General features: G+C 45.7%; 1 protein-coding gene across 1 annotated transcript in view; it reads left to right on the top strand.

Annotated features, from left to right (window-relative positions):
- The window catches only part of EAF2 (ELL associated factor 2), a 315228-nt gene that overhangs the window by 166502 nt on the left and 123389 nt on the right, over positions 1-25337 (top strand). Inside the window, exon 4 of the mRNA XM_044075022.1 lies at positions 12707-12966. Coding sequence (XP_043930957.1) covers positions 12707-12966 — 260 coding nt within the window. The remainder of the gene's footprint in view (positions 1-12706; positions 12967-25337) is intronic.

Genomic DNA, 25337 nt, shown 5'->3' on the forward strand with positions numbered 1-25337 from the left:
CGCAGCAGCCCTGAAGGGTTGCCCGGCTGTCCGTCTCTGGAGGCAGTCGGGGGGCGGTTTTCGATGCACCTGACTTCTTGGGAGTCCATAACAACAGACAGTTGGGTGCTTCAAGTTATATCCAGAGGATATTCTATTCCCCTATTCAAGGTTCCCAAATCTCGCAGCCTCCCAGATGTTCCACCCGACCAAAGGGAGGCGGCAGCTATCGAAATCAAGCAGCTGCTAGAAAAAAGAGCCATCCAGCGCGTCCCCCCAGATCAAACCGGATTAGGGTTTTACTCCAGGTTCTTTTTGGTGCCAAAGAAGACGGGGGACTTAAGACCAATCTTAGACCTTTCCCAGTTGAACCTGTCAGTAACCAAGCAAAAGTTCCGGATGGTCACCCTGCAATCTATACTCCCCTCTTGAGGAGAACGACTGGATCTGCTCCATAGACCTCAACGATGCGTACTTCCGCATACGGATGGACAGGCGATCCAGGAGGTTTCTTCGCTTCGGCTGGGAGCCAGTCATTACCAGTTCAGGGTCCTCCCTTTGGTCTCACCTCAGCCCCAGGGTGTTCACCAAGGTGCTAGCGGTGGTAGCGGCCCACCTGAGGCTCCAGGGATTACAGGTCTTTCCGTACCTGGACGACTGGCTCCTGACTGCATCATCAAGGCATCTTCTGTGCTCAGCCAGGGATTACTTTCTTCAACTAGCACCAAGGCTGGGCATTACGATAAACTGGGAGAAATCTTTTCTGAACCCCACACAAGTTATAGATTTCATAGGAGGAAGACTAGACACCAGATCAATGCGAGCCTTCCTCACCCCAGACCGTATTGCCAGCCTGAAGTGTCATGTGACAGCGATCCTGCAACCATCTCCAACTGCAGCTTCGGTCCTGAGGGCCCTAGGTTCTATGGCGGCAGCTATTCCCCTTCTCATTCATGCCCGTTTACGCATGCGGGTTCTTCAATGGACCCTTCAAGTTCAGTGGTCCCCTCTTTGTTCTTCTCTAAATGCTCCGATTGCGATCAGCAGAGCGTGCAGGGACTCCCTTCTTTGGTGGCTTCTTTCTCCGGAGCCCCTGGCAGGAGACCTTTTTGCGCTGCATTCCCCGAGCCACAGTGACCACGGACGCTTCTTGCCTCGGGTGGGGGGGGCATTCTGCAGGAAAGATTGTCCAAGGCACGTGGAATCCCACAGAGACGTCATTGCATATAAATGTCCTGGAAATGAGGGCGGTGCTCCTAGCGTTGCAAGCACTTCACCACGTTCTTCCTTCAGGGACTATTGCGATTCAGACAGACAACATGTCGGTAGTCTGGTATATCAACAAGCAGGGAGGAACCAGGTCTTACCCCCTTTGTCGAGAGGCCATGAGAGTCTGGGAATGGGCAATTTCCACCAAACGCTTTCTGGTAGCAACGCACATTCCGGGAAAGTCCAACATCCTTGCGGACAAGCTCAGTCGCACTATCCTTTCTCCACACGAGTGGTCTCTCAATCCTCAAGTAGCGAAGAAGATTTTTGCCGTTTGGGGCCAACCCTGTTGCGATCTTTTTGCCTCTCCCTCAAACGCCAAATCGACAATTTCTTCGCTCTGCTTCCACCAGGAGTTCCCGAGGGATGCTCTGGTGCATGCTTGGCCTCCCGGTCTTTTTTATGCCTACCCTCCACTTCCTCTGATGCAGAGGCTTCTGCAGAAAGCCAACAGTTTGGGGAGCAGAATGATTCTCATTGCCCCATTCTGGCCTCGACAACCTTGGTTCCCCTTCGTATGGTCTCACAAAATCAATCCACCATGGGTTCTGGATCCAATTTCGGATCTCATATCTCACCCTCTGGGAATGTCAGTTCCCAATCTCCGAACCCTGAAGTTGACAGCTTGGCTGCTCCAGTTCCAACCTTGATTAGGACTCCCGGTATCTCATCACCGGTCAAGGCCATTTTAGTGGCTGCTCATAAACCTTCCACCAGGCAGGTTTATCGGAGTAAATGGAAGAGATTCTCTATATGGGCAGGACAGAGAACTTTAGATCCTTTCTCGGCACCTATGTCAGCGGTGCTGGATTTTCTAACAGACCTCTTTCATCAAGGGGCTAGTTCTTCCACGATTAAGGTACAATTGGCAGCTATCTCGCATTATCACATTGGTCATGACACAGCTCCCTTATGACGGAAATTATGCAAAACTTTTCTCAAAGGAGTTTTTTTGTTAAGGCCTCCAGTCAAGGAGGTTGTACCGCCTTGGGACTTGTCTTTAGTCCTGCAGGCCCTTACTGCTCCCCCCTTCGAGCCTGCAGCTTCTTCTGATTTAAAGTACCTTTCCTGGAAGACGGCTTTCCTGGTAGCTATCACTTCAGCCAGAAGAGTGTCTGAGCTTCAGGCTCTGTGTGTCAAACCGCCTTACCTTTCTTTCTTCCCTGATAGGGTGTGCCTCAGGACCAATCCATCCTTTCTTCCGAAGGTCTCTTCTGAATCCAATATTAACCAGTCAATCAATTTACCGGTGTTTTTTCCCAAGTATTCAAACAAAGGGGAATACAAATTGCATTCCTTGGATGTTCATAGACCATTACGTTTTTATATTAACAGAACAGCTGGCCACAGGAAATCAGATCAGCTGTTCGTCTCCTTTGCTAAATTTGCTCTAGGTAAAGCAGTATCTAAAGTCACTCTGTCTAAATGGATTGCTAATTGTATTCTGCAGGCATATGACACTTCAGGCAGACCTGCTCCTCAGAGGGTTACGGCTCATTCTACTAGGGCAATTTCCACGTCAGCCGCCTTTAAGTCTCGTGTATCATTGGATGATATCTGCGCGACAGCTACTTGGGCCTCGCCTCATACTTTTATTTCTCATTACAAGGTGGATGTTGTTTCTAGAGGAAGAGCATCCTTTGGCTCAGCGGTGCTCGGAACATCCTTCCATGACGGCCGCCCAAGATTCAGGTAGCTAGGGACTCTGTCCCACAGGTTGCAGACGAATTAAGTCTGCCTACTTCAGATTTAGAAGTTATGTACTCACCATAACGTTCCCTCTGGGTAGGTGACTTCATTCGATGCCATCCCCTCCATCCCCCTGACCTTTTTAGAGCGAGTATTTATGCTGTTTTAGTGTACTGTTGTCAGTATTTTGAGGCAAACTCAATCTGAGGTCAGTCAGGGCTTGGCAGGGGATTATGGGTAAGAGGGAGGAGCTAGGAGCTCGGAGCCTAAGCTTTTGAATTGCCGGCTCGGATCCGAGGTCGGATCCGATACCCACAGGTTGCATCCGAATGAAGTCACCTACTCAGATGGAACGTTATGGTGAGTACATAACTTCTAATTTTAGAAAACATTCAAATTGGGGGTATTCATTTCTGCTAGAGAAATTGCTGAGATACATGCTTTCTTTTTTGATCCAGTATGCCTGGCATTTCATAAATATAAAGTTAATCTTCATATGAATCTTTATGCCTAAGGTAGTCATGGCCATTTGTTTTCCAAGCCCCACACGGTTTTCTAACCAGTGAGAATATATACTCCATTTGCACTAATAGTTAAGGTTTTATTTTAAAAAGACAAAAGTCGTCCACAAAGACTACAACTTTTTGTATCCTTTGCAGAGAGGAAGCTTAGCAAGAAAATACCTAATCTGACCATAGCCAGATGACTGTGTGGATTCATACAGTTTTGCCTTAGTCATGACAAACCTGTCTCTACAGTAGGTGGGCACATTCCACTACAGTGGTTGCTACATTTACATATTTTCCTTGAAATGTAGCTGCAGATGTTCTTTGCAACAGCAAAACAGCTACTTGTTCTTCTGTGCACCCCTTTGCAAGGTGCTGTAAGCTGTATGTCCTAAATGGTTTTGTATATTCCTTTAGGGCTGTTGTATCCTGGAAATGTTTCCATGGGAAAGTCCACAGAGACAAATCTGCTGTTGTTTATAGAGGATGTAGCTTTACCCGTCAGATGTGAAAGTTGTGCATTATCTGTAAAATTAGACTTAAGAGTGGACCCATCCTCTAAGATATCCGTTTGCTTTTCCCTTCTTCTGGTATAGCTGATATTCAGTTACTGTTGTCTACTCTTTTTGATCATTTGCACTTTTTTTGTCTTACCAAATAGCTGGAGAGGCTTGGCACTACAGTGCCTCATGAAGAGGGTACTTAGCCTAGAAAGTTAACCTTTTATTATATGTTCACTTTTAATTAATGACCTAGATACATATACATGAATAGAAAAGAAAACAAAACTGCATTAACATTAATTACTTTCATGAATTATACATTGATGTTAAGTTGTCTATCTCGCCTTCATTCTTGCTGGATGGGTTCGGAGCCGACCTCGGCTCCGACTCGGCCACTCTAAAAGCTCGAGGCTCCCCTTATATCCCACAATGCTAGGCGAGAGTTACCTCAGATCTCATTTGCCGCTGCAGCTATCGAGGTGTTGGTTTTCTACCGGTTCTTGGTAAGTGACTTTTCTTGTGTAGTTAGTCTATTTAAACCCCTTTAATTTTAATAATTTTACTTATTTCCCTTAGTTTAGAGAAATTCTTATCCCCTTTCTTAAAAATTCCTGTTTTTTCCCCTCAAGAACTTTAGGTTCTTCCCTTGGGCCTACAGGCCTATTTTCTTTCCCTAGTGGAGAGTGTGTGTTATTTTTATTTTAAAAACCTAGTTAGTGGTTTATTATTTTTTTAACTAGACAGGGTGTAATTAGTGTGTGTGTGACTGTGTGTGTGATTACACCTGTAGATATGTCTAAAGAAGCAAAGGTCTCCGGATTCAAGAAGTGTGATGCGTGCTGTCATAAAATGTCTCTGACAGACGCTCACACTTCTTGTGTCTACTGTCTGGGACCTTTGCACCTGCAGGACTCCTGTGCTGTGTGCCATGGCTTTGGCCCCAGGGTCCTGCAGGAAAGAAAAAATAAATTAATTTTAAGGGGCTTACTCAAGCCAGAGGATTCCCTTTCTGTATCTACAGGGAAGCCCTCTAAGACATCTAGGTCTTCGGCTCCGACAACTGAGCCGAGACCTAAGGTTTCTAAACCTCTGTCTACATCGGCTCCGGCTGGAGCCGATGAGTCTCAATCCACAGTTTCTGTGGTTCCCTCGGCTCCGGCTGGAGCCGAGGTATTAGAAATTCCCGTGTCTGCTCCGACAAGACCTTCGGAGCCGACAACTAGGAAGAGGTCCAGGTCACCATCTCTTGGCTCCGTTCATTCGGCTCCAGGATCTCCCCTGCTGTCTGAACGGAGCCAAAGATCTCACTCCTCTAGGTCATCGAGGCTGTCGGATCATGACCTTCAGAGGGTAGTGAGTCGACTTCTTAAGTCCGAGGCACTGGCCCAGATGCTTCAGAGCCCGACTCATCAGTCGATGCCTGCTCCGGTCCATCAATATATTCCTCCTTCAACTCTCTTGAGCTCGGAGCCGGGTCACGTCGGAACCGAGACTGTGATGGCGTCGGGGCCGATACAATTGTCTTCGGCTCCGATTTCTTCCTTGGAAGAATCTCGGCGGACTTCCCTCGTCGGCTCCGAGGGGTGAGTGGCATCGGACCCTTGTCCGACCCCCTCTCCCTCTCGGTGCTTGGCGCTGGTGAGTTCGGCTCCGACATCGGCCTCGGAGCCATCACTGTCGGTGCCGAGGGGTTCTTAGCTTCGGAGCGGGACCTCTGGCTCTGCCTGACAGGGGTGCATTCGAGGTCATGCGGAGTGTGTTAGAGCCTGGCTCTACTCCACAGTCGGCTCCGTCCGCCCCTCCCTCTGGTGCCTCAGGTCAAGTCGACTCACTCCCTCATCCCGGACCGCAGAGAGCCAGCTCCTCAGGAACCCCTGTGGGATTTCATCCTCTTCCGAGGCCTCTCCTGATTTGGCAGAAGAGCCCCTCGGAAGAGGAAGTGTAAGAGGAAACACATTGACTCACCTGAGTCCATCACGTCAGACACAGATTTGGATGATTCTGAGGGTTCCCCCCGATCCCCTTCTGAAGATGTCTCATTTGCAGACATTCTAGAGATCCTGAAGCAGAGGGGAAATTGGCCACCCCTCAACCGTTCGGAGGACGAATCTGTGTATCTTGAGGCGTTTGGCTCGTCCTTCCACCTCCTGGGTGTCCCCCTTGACCCCTCATGCAGGTGGTTGCTAAGAAGGCATAGACGGCTCCTGATTCAGTGGACCCCACTCCCAGGAGACCCTCCAAGTTCATAACGGCACCAGCAGACAAACAGTTCTTAACAAAAGGAGTTTCTGTGGATGCTATGGTGGTAGCTGCTGCCACTAAGAAGGAGCTAGCTGATCCTTCAGTACCTGTCCATCCACCTAACAAGGAATCTAGGTCCATGGACAGGTGCGGAAGCGGATGTTCTCGTCAGCGACATTTACCATGCGTCGCTGAACTACCTGTGCCATTTTACTCGTCTTCAAAGGGACTTGATCAAGGAAGCGGTGAAATGTTAAAGGACCCTACAGCTGCGGGTTTCCAAGATAAGATGACCACGCAGCTGGCTACCCTTAACTCCATAACCAACTCCTCCATGCCTTCTTTCTTACGCGGCTGATGGAGAGTAGAGCCGCAGGGACAGGTGTGGCCTTACGTAGGCATGCCCGGATGCGGCTATGCAATTTTGCGGACCCCTTCAAGGCGTCTTTCACTAACTCCCGTTTGATGGATCATCCTCTTTGGTCCTCAAGTGAAAGAAACCTTGACCAGGTGCGAAACTGATGGCAAGACCCTTTCTGCCGTCGGAGTCCGTTTTTCTACTCCTTCTAGGCCTTACCCCAAAGGCCAGAAAGGTGGAAAGATGTGGTTCCGTAAACAATCTCAAGGGACTTCGCCTGACGACAGAGTCGCTTCCCGCCAGAGGCAGAGGCGGAATAACAATGGTAGACGCCGCCCTAGGGGCAGGGGGTCCGCAGAACCAGGGCAATCGGAAGCCTTCCTGACAAGCCCTTTCAGCATCCCTGAGGTGTTGCCCGACTGCCCATCTTCGGAGGCAGTCGGGGGAAGATTGTCACTGTACCCAGAGCCTGGCTATCCCTGACTCAAGACAAATGGGTACAGTCCATCATTTCCGAAGGCTATTCTATCCCCTTTCTTCGCATTCCAAATCAGTCAAAAAAATCCCTTCCAGATGTTCCACCCGCTCAAAGGGATCTAGCAGTTTTGGAGATTTCAAAACTGCTTGCAAAAGGGCAATTCAGCCAGTTCCAGCAGACCAGCAAGGATCCGGAATCTACTCAAGGTTCTTTTTAGTTCCAAAGAAAACAGGGGACTGGAGACCAATTTTGGATCTCAGTATCTTGAACAGATCAGTCAAGAAAACAAGATTTCGGATGGTCACGCTGCAATCCATCCTTCCCCTTTTGGGCAAAGGAAACTGGATGTGCTCTATAGACCTTCGGGATGCGTACTATCACATAAAAATGAACAGACGCTCCAGAAGATTCCTCCGCTTCAGGCTGGGAACCAGTCATTTTCAGTTCAGGGCCCTGCCCTTTGGTCTCACCACTGCCCCCCGGGTGTTTACCAAATGCATGGCAGTGGTAGCTTCTCACCTGAGACGACAAGGATTCCAGGTGTTTCCATATTTGGACGACTGGCTCCTCACAGCTCCCACCAAGCATCTCCTTCTGATGGCCAGGGATTACACTTTTCGCATTTGTCAAAAGCTGGGTATTTCAATAAATTGCGAAAAGTCTGTTTTGTCGCCTTGTCGTACTATTACCTACATAGGCGCAAATCTAGACACAGTAAGCATGTCTGCGAGACTTAACACATCAGAGAATAACAGACATTCACAAACTGGTCTCACTCCTTTTCAACAACAACAGAATCAAAGCCAGGTTAGTTCTGAAAGTGTTGGGAATTATGGCGGCGGCCATACCTCTGCTTCCATTAGCCAGATTCCACATGCGGATCCTTCAATGGATGCTCTTTACTCAATGGTCATACCAGCAACTTCCAATGTCTCACACCATTATGATCACATGGCGTGCAAAAATCATCTCATGTGGTGGATGTCTTCCCCTCAGCTCTTGTTGGGAAGACCCTTTGTTCCATCCCCTCCGGTTGCTACTCTGACAACGAATGCCTCCCTGATCGGGTGGGGGGGGGCATTATCAGGGCAGGACGGTCCAGGGCACATGGCAACCAAACGAATGCCACTTGCACATAAATGTTCTGGAGATGAGAGCAGTGCTTTTAGCGTTGCAAGCCCTTCAAGACTCTCTTCCCTTGGGAACAATTGCAATCCAGACAGACAATATGTCTGTAGTGTGGTACATCAACAAACAAGGCGGAACCAGGTCATACCCCCTGTGTCGAGAAGCACTCAGACTGTGGCAATGGGCGATTTCTTCTCAGCGGTTTCTGATAGCAACGCACATCCCTGGGAAGTCCAATCAAATTGCGGACAAGTTGAGCAGAGCTATCCTCATGCCTCACGAGTGGTCTCTGAAAGACTCTGTTGTGAGAGAAATTTTTCTCAAGTGGGGTCAGCCTTGCTGCGATCTTTTTGCTACTCCCCAAAACAGCAAGTGCAGAGAATATTTCACTCTATTCCCTTTACCAGGCCAACCCAGCAGAGACGCTCTAGTCCAAGTTTGGCCCCGGGGACTTCTGTATGCATTTCCTCCCTTCCCACTAATCTCTCAAGTGATACAGAAAGCTATCGCTCAGAAGGCCTCATTGATCCTCATTGCTCCTTACTGGCCTCGACAGGTGTGGTTCCCCTTTCTACATCGATTTCTTTTGAGCGACCGTGGAATCTGGACCTAGTTCCAGATCTTTTGATCCATCAGTCGGGTCAGTTTCATCGCTCCCTCCCCTCTCTGAACCTCACTGCTTGGTTCCTCCAGTTCCAACCTTAGCCAGGCTTCCTCAATTATCTCACTCTGTTCGAGATATTTTGATAGCTTCCCATAAATCTTCCACTCGGAAGATTTATTTGAGTAAGTGGAAACGCTTCACATATTGGGCTCAAGGAAAGGACATAGATCCTTTCACTGCTTCCATCCAATTAGTCCTTGATTTTCTAGCTGAACTCTTCCATGCAGGTTCATCTCCCTCTACTCTTAAAGTTCAATTGGCAGCTATTTCTAGCTTTCATGTAGGTATTTCTGAATCTGCCTTAATGTCCCACAAGCTTTGCAAAGCTTTTTTGAAAGGAGTTTTTCTTCTCAGACCTCCTATAAGAAATCCTCCTTCTCCTTGGGACCTAAATTTAGTTCTTGCTTCTTTGATTCTTCCCCCTTTCGAACCTGCAGTCTCCTGTTCTTTAAAATTGCTATCATGGAAGACTCTTTTTCTGGTAGCTATTACTTCAGCTAGAAGAGTTTCAGAGCTTCAAGCACTCAGCTGTCGTCCTCCTTATCTATTGTTTCATAAGGACAGAGTATCCTTACGAACTAACCCGTCCTTTTTGCCTAAGGTGGTCTCGACGTCAAATCTAAATCAAAGCATTGACCTACCTGTCTTTTTTCCAGAATACTCCAATAGGTCTGAACAAAATTACACTGCCTGGATGTTCATCGTCAATTGAGGTACTACTTGGATAGAACAAAACAATTCAGAAAATCTGATCAGCTGTTTGTCTCCTATGCGGAAAGCAGAAAGGGACTTTCAGTTTCAAAGGTATCATTATCCAGATGGCTAACATCTTTGATTTCCCTTGTACATGAAATTAGACACCAAAACTGCCTAATAAACCTAAGGCCCATTCCACCAGAGCTTTGGCTACTTCTTTAGCCTTCCAAGACAGACTGCCTATTGACACCATTTGTGCAGCGGCTACTTGGGCTACTCCTCACACTTTCATTTCTCATTATAAGTTGGACTTAGCTTCTAGGCATAGAGCTAACTTTGGTTCCACTGTTCTCAGGAGTCTGTTCCGTTAGGCCACCGGGACAAGGTGCTAGGGACGCGGTCCCATCCAGCAAGAATGAAGGCGAGATAGACAACTTAACATATAGAAGTTATGTTCTTACCATAACGTTCCATGTTAGTTGTCTTCTTCTCGCCTTCTTCTTGCGTCCCACCTCCTTCCCCTGGCCTGGACAGACCTAGAGGAGTTGTGATTGTGACCTCTCTTTCTACCACCTCTTTCTTAGGCATATGCTGTTGTGCATATTTCCTGGTTCAGGATGTAGGTCACCCTTCTTTCTTCCTGTTGTTAGAGGTGGACTCTGTTTACAGTTATACTGTTACTATTATAAGCTGGGGTTAGCTTACAAACGAGATCTGAGGTAACTCTCGCCTAGCATTGTGGGATATAAGGGGAGCCTCGAGCCGGTGGAACCAACTCTCGAGCTTTTAGAGTGGCCGAGTCGGAGCCGAGGTCGGCTCCGAACCCATCCAGCAAGAAGAAGGCGAGAAGAAGACAACTAACATGGAACGTTATGGTAAGAACATAACTTCTATTTTTCTTTTTGGCAGTTATCATTTACTCTAGCATTATACAAAAATTGCTCAATTCCTGCCTTCCCTTAAACCTCACTCTTCTTCCTGAACATTGTTCTGCATGTATTGTTCACACAAATTCCATTTATTTCTTTATAAGGGGGACTGAGCAAATTACAAAGATCCCATCTCAAGTTGGCAGCCTGGAAAGCTTTTATCTGTCTGGCAGTCCTAATGCCTGTGGCTTTAGTTCTGTTGTAGAAGATGGACGTAGTCTTGTAGCTTTATCATTACAGCACATACATCGCTTTTTACTTGATAATAAGAATACCTTATGGGGAAAACTGTCAAAAGTAATAACCTGCTGTTCCAAGATATATTGGCATTGTTTACATGCCCCACATCTTCGAGTACCATTAATGGTACTAGTTTTAACACAGGTGGGGGGGGTGCTCAAGAAGATATTAAACAGTTCGTAGCTCATTTATATGCAAAGTTAGGTTTCACTCCAGTGTTTTATTCGTCCTTCACCTTCAGTGGGTCTATATTAGAAGATCGAATGTTTGGATGATCGAACAGCTAAGCATAGGTCTTCTAATATCGAACCTAAGAATATAGAACCCCCCAGGGAAACGTGCACATCAGCCAGTAAAAAAAAAAAATTTACATCCAAACTAAGTGGGGAGGGGGCCTGTGCCCCCCCCCCACATCCCCCCCTAACTAAATATACCAACTCCGAGATCGCTTAACAGTACAGAAATGGCAAAATCCAGTGAACAGCTAAGGGAAATCTTTCCCTGCATTAAATCGGCCGTTCAACATTTTTTGCTTTCGATATTAGAAGATCGATGTTTAGGTGTTCGATCACCTAAACATTCGATCTTCTAATATAGACCCCCCTTCAATATGTTCCAGCTGGTAAGTACTATTTTCTTAATTTTATTCAAACAATTGTTGAATGTCAACACAAAATAGTTCTTACATTTTATCATGGCAGTCTTTAGCATCGTGTCGTATTTGTTCACCTAGAAGGGGTTTATATCTAATCCCCCCGCCATTAACCATCATTTAACAAAAACAGTGGATAATTTCTATCCAAAAACATATCAAAAATGTTTTCCACTTCTGACAAGAAAATATTGTAATCACATCCTTGCTGCCCTCACTAGTTGTCCCTTAAAGATGTTCTTAAAAAAATGTGGATGGCAACTATGGAAATCCAAATAACAGGTGATATAATGCTCTTGTGGACTTCACAGATTCCAAATACTGACTGGATGTAAGGGTGCGCATTGTGTAAAAAATTAAATAGATCTGGGGAAATTACTCACAGAAAAGAGTAGGTATAGAGAAGGGTATGCAAAGATCTGGGGAAATTACTCACAGAAAAGAGTAGGTATAGAGAAGGGTATACAAATTTTTAAATTTCCAAACGGACTCTGTTACGGAAGTAGCGAGTATTTTGAACTTGTAAATATGTATGACAGGCATGGTCTATAATTGATGGTTTATTATAAAATGGAATAACTCCCAGATAAAAGGCTTGTTTGGTGAACTTAATGTATTGAATAATAATATTAGCAGTGATCTATTTTTTGAGCATAATTTATGCATGTCTTTCGAACGCCCACCCAACCACAGGGGGGACATGCAGACTCCACACAGAAGGCACTCCCCGCACCCCATCCAAGAATCGAACAAGAGAACCTCTTGCTGTGAGGCAACAACGCTACCGCTGCACCACTAATGTACTGTGTTTATTAAAACTATTTTAATTATTGTCTAAAGCCCATTCCTTTGGAAATGATTTATCCAATAGGACAGAGCTATGAATGGTTGTTGACACTACATGACCCTACTTTGCTGTTTTTAGTTGGTGGTACTCGCAGGCTGCATGGACACACACTGTTTGCTTCTGAGTTCATATAAGAATATTATTCTCCTGTAATAATCCTTCTTTTAGAAGGGCATTGTTTCACTTTTTGTACTTACCGCTCTACTCTTTTCAGAGACAAGAGGTACAGCAGTGGGTATGATTCCTGTTTTCCTTACCCCCGAGATATTTACTTTGAAAGGCTGGTGTAAGTCATCGTTGTTAGAAGTTCTTATCACCAGCTTTTAAAAGGGCGCCAGTCATGTTAAATTTTTGTTGTGTAGGAGTTTGCCAGATCTAGAAAGGCTACTTGCTACACTGAGTGAATTCTGTATAGTGAGTTGAATTGTACAAGTAATATCTTCATATGTGGATGTATTCTGTAGCACTCAAAATACTGTCCATTTTTGTATTGGCCTAGAAATCTAATCTGTTTTTCTCCCCCACAGAGCTGAAGGAAGTAGCAAAGTTCAGTCTAGAATTGAACTGCAGCAACAGCAAATGCGCAATGCTAACAAGACTCCAGTCGCTTCTAAAAACTCGCCTCCATATACTTCCAAGAACTCTCCTCCATATCCTTCCAAGAGTACGCCTCCACTCCCTTCCAAAAGCTCACCGTCTTACTCTTCAAGAAATTCACCAGCTTATAAGAACTCTCCTACTAAGGAAAAGCCATCATCTGCCACACCAGTGGATGACATTGAAAGAGGTAAGCTTTGGTAGTTCATTAATGCCAGATAAATTGGTGAAATGCAGTTTATTTGCAAATGATCGTGTATTTGACTGTATTTGCAAGGAATTTGTAATACTAAATTAATTGTTTTTTTTTCTTTTTTAGTTTTTCCTGTACATAACTGTTTTGATAGTATATTAAAAATGTTAGGTGGCACAGTAGTGTAGTGATTAGTAACTGCTGTACAGCACTTGACTCTCTACTTCTGTTTCTAGTTGTGGAGTATTTTGTTAGGCAAGTATTCATGTCCTCCCTCTGATGTCCTTCAAGAATGCAACTGCAGTCCTTACATATGGGTTGTCCTGCCTCAGGCAGCCCTCGGTCGGCCGGATTCCAAAGTCTGGGTCCGGTGTTGGCTGATGTCGCCTCCTCCCCGACGTCAGAGTGGCTGGGGTATAAAAGCATCAGCCGACGCCATCTTCCCCAGTCTTTCTTGCCGGGCGGTGCCCGAAGCAGAAGCAGTTCGCAAGTGCCGGTCTGTCAGCTCCTGTGTTTTACGTACCGAAGTCATCAAAAAGCTAAGTACCCCATTGGGGAACCTTTTCTTGCCTCAGCCGATGTCAGATAAAACTGCAAAAGTTAATAACGGTTTGTCTTGTGGTAAACAAATACCTCATAAGAACTTCCATTCTTACTGCCTTCCCTGCCTTGGCCCAGACCATGACGTCTCGGTCTGTGCTGCATGTGCTTGCTTCAATAAGCGCACACTCAGGCACCGGGCAGAGTTTGCTGAAGACTTTTTTGGCGAAAAGTACTCTTATACCATGCCGTGGAACAACCGACAACACATTTCCAAAAAATGGAAAGACCGGGACCGACATTCTCGGCCCGCGACTTCCACCGACACCATGCCAAAAACTACCACGAGGGCGTTGGTCTCTTCTGAGGCGGTTTTTCCACCGCTCCAGACCGACGACACCGCTTTACCGATCACTTCGGCCCCGGAGCCTACGCCGGTGCCGGTTGTTGATTTTCCTCCAGAAACTGAAGCCCAAGATTTGCCCGAGACCATACCTGTGGACAGAGTTACTCCAGCACATGGGGCGGCTAGACCTCCGATGTCTATGTCGATCAAGGCCTACACACGTGCTAAGGCTTCCAGCCAGGCTAAGTCTCACCCTCCTAAATCCTTGCCTCAGCCCACTACTGATAAACAGATCATGACTTTAGCTGCAGATCTAATTTCCTTAATCAGAGGTTCCCAGGCTCATCCTGATCGAGGTTCTCAGCCGCCTTCAGACAAAAGGCCCAGGGTTGAGCAGACAGACACCCTTTCCTCAGATGAAGCCTCTGGTGACTCTGATCACTCAGATGCCCAGGAAGAGTCCTTCCAGGCCTATGAGGATTCTGATGCGGAGGAATCTATTCCTTCTGCCTCTCCTCCTGAGGATATTTCTTTTGGGGAATTTCTCCACTCCATGAGAGAGCATTTTCAGTGGCAAGGCCAGGAATTCTCCGATTCCAGGAAACTGCTCCATACCTTCCTTAAGCTTCCCCAGCACAGGCCTTTAGCTGTCCCTCCAGTGTTAGATGTACTGGATGATGTGTACTCAGATTCGAGTGCTTCTCCTGATTCTCTCCCTCCTGCTCCTGTAAAGCCAGACAGATAGTACAGGGTTCCTGAAACTCATAAACATTTCTTTAAGGCCCATTCTGTTGATCTAGAAACTATTTCCCAGGGGCCCAAAGGAGTGGCCACATCCACGGCCAAAAATCCTTTGCCCTCAGACAGGGAAGCTAGATCCCTGGAGAGGTGGGGCAAAAAAGTTTATACCTCAACCACACTTGCCATGAGGGCCCTTAATTGCCTTTTTCATATGTTTCAGTATCAGGATTTCTTGATGGATGATTTGCAGAAAAAGTTGACATCTCCTGAGCCTTTAGATAGAAAGGCCTTGCAGGATTTGGTTTATAATACACAGCAGGTTAGCAATCATTTTCTTCAGTGTGGTTATGATGCATTGGAAGCTTCATGTAGGGCAGCTATGACAGGGGCCGTCATACGTAGACATGCATGGTTGAAAGAACAGGCATTGCCAGATCATGTTAAAGTAAAGCTTCTAGATGCACCTCTGGAAAAACGCAAGCTATTTGGTGCTAATGCTCAGGATGTGTTGAAATCAATAGAGGAAAAGGCTAAATCAGTGCAAACAGTCAAATATTTCCTCCAGGTTCAGCCACCAAGGTTCAGCAGGAATTGGCCTTCTAAGAATTGGTCCTTTCCAGACACTGACAAGTTTCAAAGGGGAAAAAACAGGCGTGCCCGAGGGAGAGGGCAATACCGAGGCTCCTACAGGGGACGCCAATGGCAACCGACTAATCAGAGAGGTGGCGCAGGGACCTCTACTGCTCCACAGGGACAATCACAATGACTTGACTTTGACACCGCCGACCAAGGCTCAAAGAGAAGCACCTTTAGGCGGAAAATTATCCTTATTTTCAAAAAATTGGCACATTTTAACAAAGGACAAATGGATTCTGGACATAATAGACCAAGGCTACAGGTTCCACTTCCATACTTTACCAACAAGACAAGGCATGCCAAACCTGCCACAAAATCAAAGGGCAGAGGCATTCGTACAAGTTTCAAAGCTGATTCAAATCAAAGCAATAGAAAAGGTTCCTCCTCAGGAACAAGGTCAGGGATTTTACTCAAGACTGTTCCTTGTTCCAAGAAAAGAAAAGCAATGGAGACCTATACTGGACTTGTCCGCTCTAAACACTTTTCTCATTGTACTAAAATTCAAAATGCTGACGTTACAGCAACTCCTTCCCATGCTGGGCAAGGGGTCTTGGCTGGTTACTCTGGACCTCAAGGAGGCATACATGCATGTCCCAATCAGACACAGTTGCAGAAGATACCTCAGATTTCTTGCAGGGTCAGAGCATTATCAATTCTCAGCATTGCCTTTTGGCTTATCTACTGCGCCCAGAGTATTCACGAAATGCCTGGCATCAGTAATTGCACACTGCAGACTCCAGGGGATACAAATATACCCTTACCTGGACGACTGCCTTATACAAGCGAACAGCAAGCAAGCCGACAAAAAACTTGAATTATGTCTTCCACTTACTAGAAGCTTTGGGATACACAGTCAACTTACAAAAATCACGACTACTGCCATCCCAACAAATAATTTTTCTAGGAGCCAAACTGGACACAGAATCACAAATGGCTTACCTCACAGAAGAGAAGCAAGAACTACCACCATATTACTTCAAAAGCCTAGCAAAGCTCACCCAGATGACTGCAAGGAAAATCCTGCAGGCCCTGGGTTTCATGGCATCTTGCATTCTACTGATCCCACTGGCAAGACTACACATGAGAAAACTACAATGGTACCTAAAAAGTTTATGGTCTCAACACAGCCACAACTTAGAAGCAATTATCCCACTCATCCCATGTCTACAAAGGGAATTTCTGTGGTGGGCCCAAGCAAGCCAGTTAAACAAAGGTATGCCTTTCAACAAACCTCAAACAAGCCAAACCATTACAACAGACGCCTCAGACCATGGATGGGGGGCGCACATGGAGGGCAGATGCATTCAAGGGCAATGGATACCCCAGGAAGTGCATTTACACATCAATCAAAAAGAGATGTTAGCAGTAATTCATGCAATCGAGGCCTTTGGAAAATATCTTCAACAAGGCCATCTGCTAATAAAGACAGACAACACCACAGTTATGTGGTACATAAACAAGCAAGGAGGTACTGATTCTTACCCCCTTTGCAGACTAACAATGACTCTTTGGGAAAAGTCCCTGAAACTGAACATACAGCTGCAATCCCAGTTCATCCTGGGCAGGGACAATGTTCTGGCGGACAGTCTAAGCAGAAACTTTCTGGACCCGCACAAATGGATGTTGCATCCAGACATTTTTGCACAAATAACTCATGCATGGGGGAGGCCGGACATAGATCTCTTTGCCTCCCACCTCAATCATCATCTGAAAAAGTTCTGCTCGAGGACACACCATCCACAAGCCTGGAGAATAGATGCTATCTCCTTCAGCTGGAACTCTCTAACAATGTATGCATTCCCACCTCTACCATTAATGACCAAGGTGTTACCGAAGATCAAAGCAGAGCAACCGAAAGGCATCTTAATAGCTCCAGATTGGCCAAGACAGCACTGGTATCCATTACTAAGGAGCATAACTTGCACCAAGCCGTGGCCCCTGCCTCAATGGCCTCTACTCTTGACTCAGCACAATTACAGGACGGTTCATCCCAACCTGCAAACTTTGCAACTGACAGCTTGGAGGGTTCCATGATTTCTCCCCATATCTCTCTCTCCAAGGAAGTTCAACAGATATTATTGGAAGCACGCAGACCTTCCACCAGAAAGACTTATTCAGCCAAATGGAAGAGATTCAACATCTGGAATATCAACAAGGGTCAGGATGCATCAGTAATGAGCATCCCACAGATACTGGAATACTTGGCAGAAATGCTGCATAATGGACTTTCCTATTCTTCCATAAAAATACACGCTTCAGCAATTTCATCAAAATACAGCACTGATCCACCTGTGTTTTCACATCCTCTGCTAAGACAATTTCTAAGAGGGATAAAGAATATCAAACCTCCCAGAAAACCACCAGTGCCTGCATGGGACCTCAACTTCGTGTTGGAAAAATAACTCTTCCTCCTTTTGAACCAGCAGCATCTTCAGAATTGCAATTTCTTTCCTGGAAAACAGTTTTCCTGTTGGCAATTACCTCAGCAAGAAGAGTTTCGGAGATACAGGCCCTCATGGCAGTACCTCCATTTCTCATTTTTCATCAGGACAGGGTTTCTTTAAGAACCAATCCTTCCTTCATGCCAAAAGTGATATCCAGGGTGTCTCTAAATCAAGCAATTCACCTGCCTACTTTCTTCCCCAATCCTCAAAATAAAGGGGAAAAGCTGCTGCACACTTTGGACATACACAGACAACTACGCTACTACTTGGACAGAACAAAGGCCAACAAAGTCTGACCAACTATTTGTAGCATACGCCCCTGGAGTACAAGGAAAGGCAATTTCCAAACAAACAATTTCAAAATGGATTGGACATTGCATCAGATTCTGTTATTCTTTCCATGGAAAGGGTGTGCCAGCCAATATCAGGCCACACTCCACCAGAGCTGCAGCCACCTCCACAGCCTTCCTAAGAGGGGTGGCTACAAAGGACATTCTAGAAGCTGCTTCATGGAGCTCCGTGCATACATTTTCCAAGCACTACAACCTGCCTTTATATTCCAGATCCCGAGCAGGCTTTGCTTCGGCAGTCCTGCAGGGCATTTTAGCTACACCATCCTTATCTTAGAGCCTACCACCTCCAGCTTGGCTATGGTATTCAACCCATATGTAAGGACTGCAGTTGCATTCTTGAAGGACATAGTGCAGTTTTGTACCTACCATAAATGTAGATATCCGATAGATATGCAACTGCAGTCAGGTTTTCCCTCCCTCCTACCCCTCTGTGTATTGGGTCCACTTCCCTCCTTTTATACTTAGCTGGGGATATCTGTTATGGTGTATCTGTTTATTGCTATTGTGTATATCTGGAATTTTTTTATCCAGTTCTAAATTTAGCCTTCCTTGGAGGGCACCTGGCATCTGGGGCAAGAAACACTGAGGAAGATGGCGTCGGCTGATGCTTTTATACCCCAGCCGCTCTGACGTCGGGGAGGAGGAGGCGATATCAGCCGACGCCGGACCCAGACTTTGGAATCCGGCCGACCGAGGGCTGCCTGAGGCAGGACAACCCATATGTAAGGACTGCACTTGCATATCTATCGGACATCTACATTTATGGTAGGTACAAAACTGTACTTTCACTTTACTCCAGGATCTCCAATCTCATTTCGTATCACAAACCAAGTTGAATTGTTGGCCATCTACATTGCTCATGGGCATGTGAATGTACATGACAGGTGTTCTGTCCAGGATTTGTTCATAGGCTTTTACTAATTTACAGTAATGCAGAAGATAACACGTACTGATGAGAGACTAACAAGTCCCTCATTAAATAGCTTTTTCTCCTCATATCTCAGGTGAAAATGTTTGATGCCCATGCTGTCATACAGACCGGTTTTAAAGGTTGCTAAGGAAATACTCTGCTTTGTATGTAAAGGCAGCCTGTTTCAGAAATGTGGATTATGTTGGGTTATGTACATGTAGCGCAAGTTGGTGGTGGTGCTGTGGTAGTATAGGCTTGGGTCTCTAGAGATGGTGTTTGCTATATCCCTGGTTCTGTTTAGTTGAAGAATTTCAGAATGCTAGTTTGTTCATTGCATGTGCAGTTAAGTAAAGACCATTTCTCAGGAGGTTGCACAATACTTAGTAGAGGCGCAGTATTTTATAGTCTGTCAGAGCAGCTAAGGGTAGTGAAACCTGAGATTTTTTTTGGTGAGTAAACAGGGGTGTCTCGCACTAGTTTAGACTCTTAGCAAGCTCTTTGCCAAAGGGATTTTTATATTCAGTGGTGGGACTAGTAGTAGAGGAATAAAGTAGGTGTGTTAACTTCTTTGGATCTTAAGGATGTAATATAAAGTATAAAGTGTCAAGGTAGAAGGATTTTCTAACCATCACAGAGACATGGTGGTTAAAGGAGGACATGTTATCAACATGGTTGCCCAAGTCCTTAATGACTGTGTCAGATTTCAGTGGAATGTTATCTATGCCGTAATCAGTAGTGATGTTAGAGTTACCAAAGGAAACTATGCTGCATTTTTGTCATTGAAGTTAAGTCCACAATTAAGAGAATTTGAGTATGAAAACTTGGATTTCATAACTTCTCCCAGTTCACAATCATCAGCAAACTTAGTTATTTATAATTTGTTGATATCAACTTTCATGCCAAAATGCACATACCACGGGGACAGAGCTCTGTTAAATACAACGGGTGTCACTTTTCTGTTTAGAGCAAATGCCCCTAACATTAATGGGATGGGTTCTTTCAGATAACCAGTTACCTCTCCAGCAAACTGTGTGTGAATTATTGAGTTGGAAAGAGTTTGTCATTAATTCCACTGTTTGAAAACCTTGGCACTGCCTAGATAGTGTGCATTGTAAGTCGCTTATCCATGGCCTCAGCAATCCTTTCAGAGAATTCAAACAGGTTGCGCAGACATAATCTGCTCTTTACAAAGCCAACTGATGTGTGTCCAAGAATATAAGGTCACCTACAATGTGAATTATTTATTTAGCTATAATTCATTTCATAGCCTTGGAAATAATACTGTAGCTAATTGGCATGCAATTCCCAGACTGAGTAGAGAGACCATCTCTGTGCAAGAACACTACAAAAGCCTATTCTTAAGGCTTCGATGGAAACATACACAAATCATATATCAGTAAATTAGAGCAAATGGGTATTAATGTAATCTTGATGATCAGCATTGCTGCATTGCTTACAAATAGGACATAAGTATCGTGCAGCAATTAGACAGGTGAAATTCTTGGGTACAGTCAGGGTGTCCCTCATACTTGGTTAGGTTGCATCTTTCTAGTCTAATTTTTCACCTAAGCAGTTCTGTAGTCTCTAGATGATTTGAAAAATGAAAAAAACTGATTATATCTGTTTAAGTAGGTCATGTCAGAAAAAGAATTTGACTAACACTCGGGCATATGAGAATACACTGATAAATACATCAAAAACTATGCATATAAGATTTGGGAGACATAGCTTGAAGGGTGAATATTTAATACAGCAAACTCTGATTTAAACTATGGATTTATTTATGAACCTGAGTATTTGGGTAGATCATATTTAGTTTTTCTGATAATCATCCAATCTGTTACTTACAGTTATAAAACTATAAGTTGTATAAAAAGATTTATAAAGTTTCATAATATAGAAATTATGAATTTATTGATCTGAAGTAGTTAACTTCATTTGGTCAGCAACCTGTGGGTTACGGATCTGAGCCGGCAGCATACCAAGCAAAAAGATCCGAGTTCCAAGCTCCTCCCCCTTACCCATACTACACTGCAACCTCCTTCCAGTCCTTGGATCTCGTTTGCCAAGCATGGGATTCTTTGAGCTCCAGGCACGTGTAGCATCTTTTACTACAAACTTTCTCTCTTAGCCCAGTTTTTTTTTGTGTGTGTGTGTGTGTGCATTTTAGTACCTTTCTTCGGGTTTCCATTCTCCCTAGCCTTTATCTCCCCCTTCACCTTTGGTAATTGTCCATCTCTTAGTAGGTCACTTTTCCCTCTTTCAGGTGCGTGTATGTGTTTTTCTAGTATGGTTGAAAGTCATAAAGTGACTTTTTCCAAGTGCTCCGAGTGTGGCCATAAGCTGTTGCCAGCGGATGGTCACACTCAGTGCGTGATTTGCTTGAGGGTTCTGCACCTTTCTTCAGGCTGCCAGATATGTGCGGTCTTCAACCCCCGAGCCTTACGGGATAGGAGGAACAAGCTGATTCTGGCGGGTCTTCTACCCACGGAATCAGCTTCTTCTCCTTCCCTCTCTGTAGCGACAGCTGCGGCTGCCCAGCCAGCCGGCCTTCTTCCCCTGTCTGGGACTCACCCTCCCACCTTGTCTCAGGGAGAACGAGAGGCCAAGAAGGCTAGAGAAGGGCGAGAGAGAGAAAGAGAGAGAGAAGCCACAAGCGGCAGGCCGAATTAGACCTCTCGGCCCCTCCCGCTAAAGTTGTCTCTTCTCCATTGAAAGTTTGCAAGCCTTCCTCCCCTCGGCTCTGTTCGCCACGTTTGTCCCCGGAGCCGGAGGAGGAGACCCGACCAGCCTCGAGGTCATCGTCTCATCGGCCCTCCCGGCCGACTTTGGCGGCTTCCTCCAGGTCTACCCGCAGCATCTCGGAGGCAGATATGGACCGGATGATGTGTCATTTCTTGCAAACTCAGCTGCAGATGGGAGTATTGCTGCCCACCCCCCGGGGGGGGGGGGTTCAGCTCCACTATTCGCCCTGATAGCTCCTTCTCAGATCCACCACCGGATTTCGGAGTCTTCGGATCCGCCTTGCCCCAGAGCCAGGGGGTCAGCGCCGATGGTTATTACTACCACAACGCCGGCTAAGCCCTCGAGCTTATCAGATCCGCTTTCGGATCCGAGCTCTCGGAGCAGAGAGCTGGGCATCGGATCTGGGGGGTGAGTGTGCCTTCAGCTCCTTTGCGGTCGGAGCACACCATCCTCTCAGCTCCGATTGCTCCGGCACCGATCCCCTCATCGGATCCGAGGGTCCCGGCCACCTGTCTTAGAGTGGCCGGTTCCCCTTCGACGTTCAACTTGGTGGAGAGGGTTCTATCTGGAGGATCAAGACTCCTCACTCTTTCCTCAGGGTCCGCCCCCGCTCCCTCACAGCTCAGTTTGTCCTCCATCATCCAGTCCCCCCAGGGACAGCCTGTGTCATTGACGTCCCAGCCAGTTCCCCTGGAGGAACATGAATCCGTTGGTGAGCCCCCCCTCAGACAGTCCCCCCGAGGAGGTCCCTCACAAACGACTGTGCAAAAGAAGGCACTTGGACTCCCCTAAGTCCCTCACCGAGGATACCGATTTGGAGGAAGGGGAGGGTTCCCCCAAATCACCCCCCGATTATGTCTCCTTTAGAGACATTATGGAAATACCCTGCCAAAGGGGGGGGGGTCTGCCCAAAAACCCTCCTAGGATGAGTCGGTATTCCTGGAGGCGTTCGACACAAGCCCATCTACCTCTTGGGTGTCCCCCCAGCCATCCTGATTACCACCAGGGCGTGGAAGGAGTCAGATACTGTAGAGCTGATACCCAGAAGACCCAATAAGGTTCTTCGTCCCCCTGCAGACAGAGCTTCGTGGAGGAAGGGTTCCCTGGTTGATGCCATGGTGGTGGCAGCGGCCACTAAAAAGGAACTCTCCCAGGAAAGTTTTTCGGTCTATCCCCCTGGCAAAGAGTCTCTGCCACTGGACCGTATTGGAAAGCAGACTTTTGCTTTAGCTACCTTCTCTATAAGGGTGCTGAATTACTTGGCCCATGTAATCAGACTGCAGCGGGACGTGGTCAAAGAGTAACCTGAGTCTCCCCCAGAGTCCATGTCGGCCGAGGATAAACTGACTTTCTCGGCTCATATGGCCACTCTCAGGTCAGTGTCTAATACTTCTATTCGGCTACTTTCCCATGCACAGAGGGAGCTGCTAGAGCTAGCGGGTCCGGTATCGCCTTAAGGCGTCATGCCTGGCTTCGACTTTGCAATTTCTCAGAACCCTTCAAGGCGTCCTTCGCGAATGCACCCTTTGACGGGTCGACCCTCTTTGGGAAGACCGTCCGCGAGATGCTGGTCCAGAGCGAGAAAGACAGGAAAACACTGTCAGCCATCGGAATCCGCTTCTCTACCCCTCAAAGGTCCTTCTCCAGGAACCAGTGAAGGCAGAAGAAGATGTGGTTCCGGAAATCTCCGCAGGCCCAGAATGCTTAGGACTCCTTCTCCCCCAGGGGCAGAGGGGGAGCAAAGAACTTCGGGTCACAGGAACCCTTTTACGACCGACCCGCGCAGCAGCCCTGAGGGGTTGCCCGACTGCTCCTCTCTGGAGGCAGTCAGGAGGGGGGGTTTCGAGGCACCTGGCTCAATGGGATTCCATCACGACAGATCGCTGGGTGCTTTAGATAATATCCAGATGGTATTCAGTCCCCTTCATAAACAAGCCCCCTTACTCAAGGCGCCTCCCAGATGTCCCACCCACTCAAAGGGAGGTCGCGGCTTTAGAAATAAAAAGTTGTTAGAAAAAAGAGCCATCCAGCATGTGCCCCCGCAGACCAGTTAGGATCAGGCATCTACTCCAGGTTCTTTCTGGTGCCAAAAAAAGATGTGGGACTTGAGGCCGATTCCTGACCTGTCAGCAATGAACCTTTTTGTTGCCAAGTAGAAATTTCGGATGGTCACGCTCCAGTCCATCCTGCCCCTCTTGCAGGAGGATGTCTGGATGTGCTCCATAGACCTCAAGGATGCGTACTACCATTTTTTTTTTATTTGGCTTCTTTAAGTGATGTAGTCTATATTAGAAATGGCAAGCATTTAGTAACAAAATTGTACTGATATTGTTAACCTAGGATGTCCTGCAGTGTAGAAATGAATCACTGTTCGCCACCTATTTTTTATATTTTCATATTTATGATCTACCTTAATAACTGAGATAGCTACATGCTGCTGAGGAGTATGGTGTGAAATGCCATGGTGAGTTTCAGGAAAAATCATTGTCCAAGTCCCAGTTATATCAAACTGTGCTTGAGATATTGCTAGTTGTTAATTATGGAAATAAGCAGTATTTTCGCATATACTTAATATTTCAAAAAACAAGTGACTTACAAACTGCCACATGGTATCCGGTGAAACCTTAGATGTTGTAGAAGATAACTGTCTTTGATATTTGCACTTTAAGTTGTGCATCTTGAAAGGTATTCAGTGTTATTTATATTGCTAATTATACAATTAAGTGTACACTTCCATATTTTTGTAAATGTCTAAATAAACATGTAATCAGAGAAGAATTTCTTGCTGTCATGTGAAGCTTGTGTCAGGTTAACTAAAATGTTCTAATAGTATGCATCTATGTATTTTCCAAGATATGACAATTATAATTCTGGGTTTGTGTGAATTAATTATATAGTGTGTAATTTATGGGAAATGTGAATGTACTTACTAATATCACCAAAAAGAACACTTCTTACTGATAATATTGTTATTTGTACAGTTTTAATAGCTGTTGTTCACAAAATATATATTTTTTTATGTTTTTAAATTTTTTCAGAAAATGCTGTGGAATGTAAGGATGTGTATAGGCTGCTAGAGGTGTGAAATTCCACATCACATGGGCGTTAGTGAGTTAACTCAACACCCATATGGTTTGGAATGTCACAACTCTAGCAGCCTTACCAGCATCTTAATTACAGAGCATTTTCTGAAGAAAAAAAAAACTAATAGTGCACTCATAAACTTTCCATAAATACTGTAATGTAATGCACACAGACCCCAAATAATAATTGTGTTAAGCTTTCACAATTTGTCACATCTTAGAGACTGTGCTACCTAGAAATATATTGTTAGAACATAGTTGTTAACCAGACACAAGGCATATTAGGCTTCAGTGAGTTAATAAAGGAGATTAGTTGAATTTAACTGTATTTCTAATAAGGGCATGAGCACTTCACTGTGGGAGCATATTACTATGCTTCCACACAAATATTACTATGCTTCCACACAAGTACTATGAGCACCTGCTTCGCTGTGGAGGCATTACTTCTTGTTCATGTACTTGTATGCTCTCTCACACAAGTACTAATAACTGCCTTCACCGGTCAACATTGCCAAGCTCATGTCCTTAGTCTTGTGTTATTTCATTGTTGTATAGTCATCTACTTACATG

Source organism: Protopterus annectens, chromosome 6.part0 (assembly GCF_019279795.1).
Source record: "Protopterus annectens isolate FY-2018-M chromosome 6.part0, PAN1.0, whole genome shotgun sequence".
NCBI classification, from domain to species: domain Eukaryota; kingdom Metazoa; phylum Chordata; order Ceratodontiformes; family Protopteridae; genus Protopterus; species Protopterus annectens.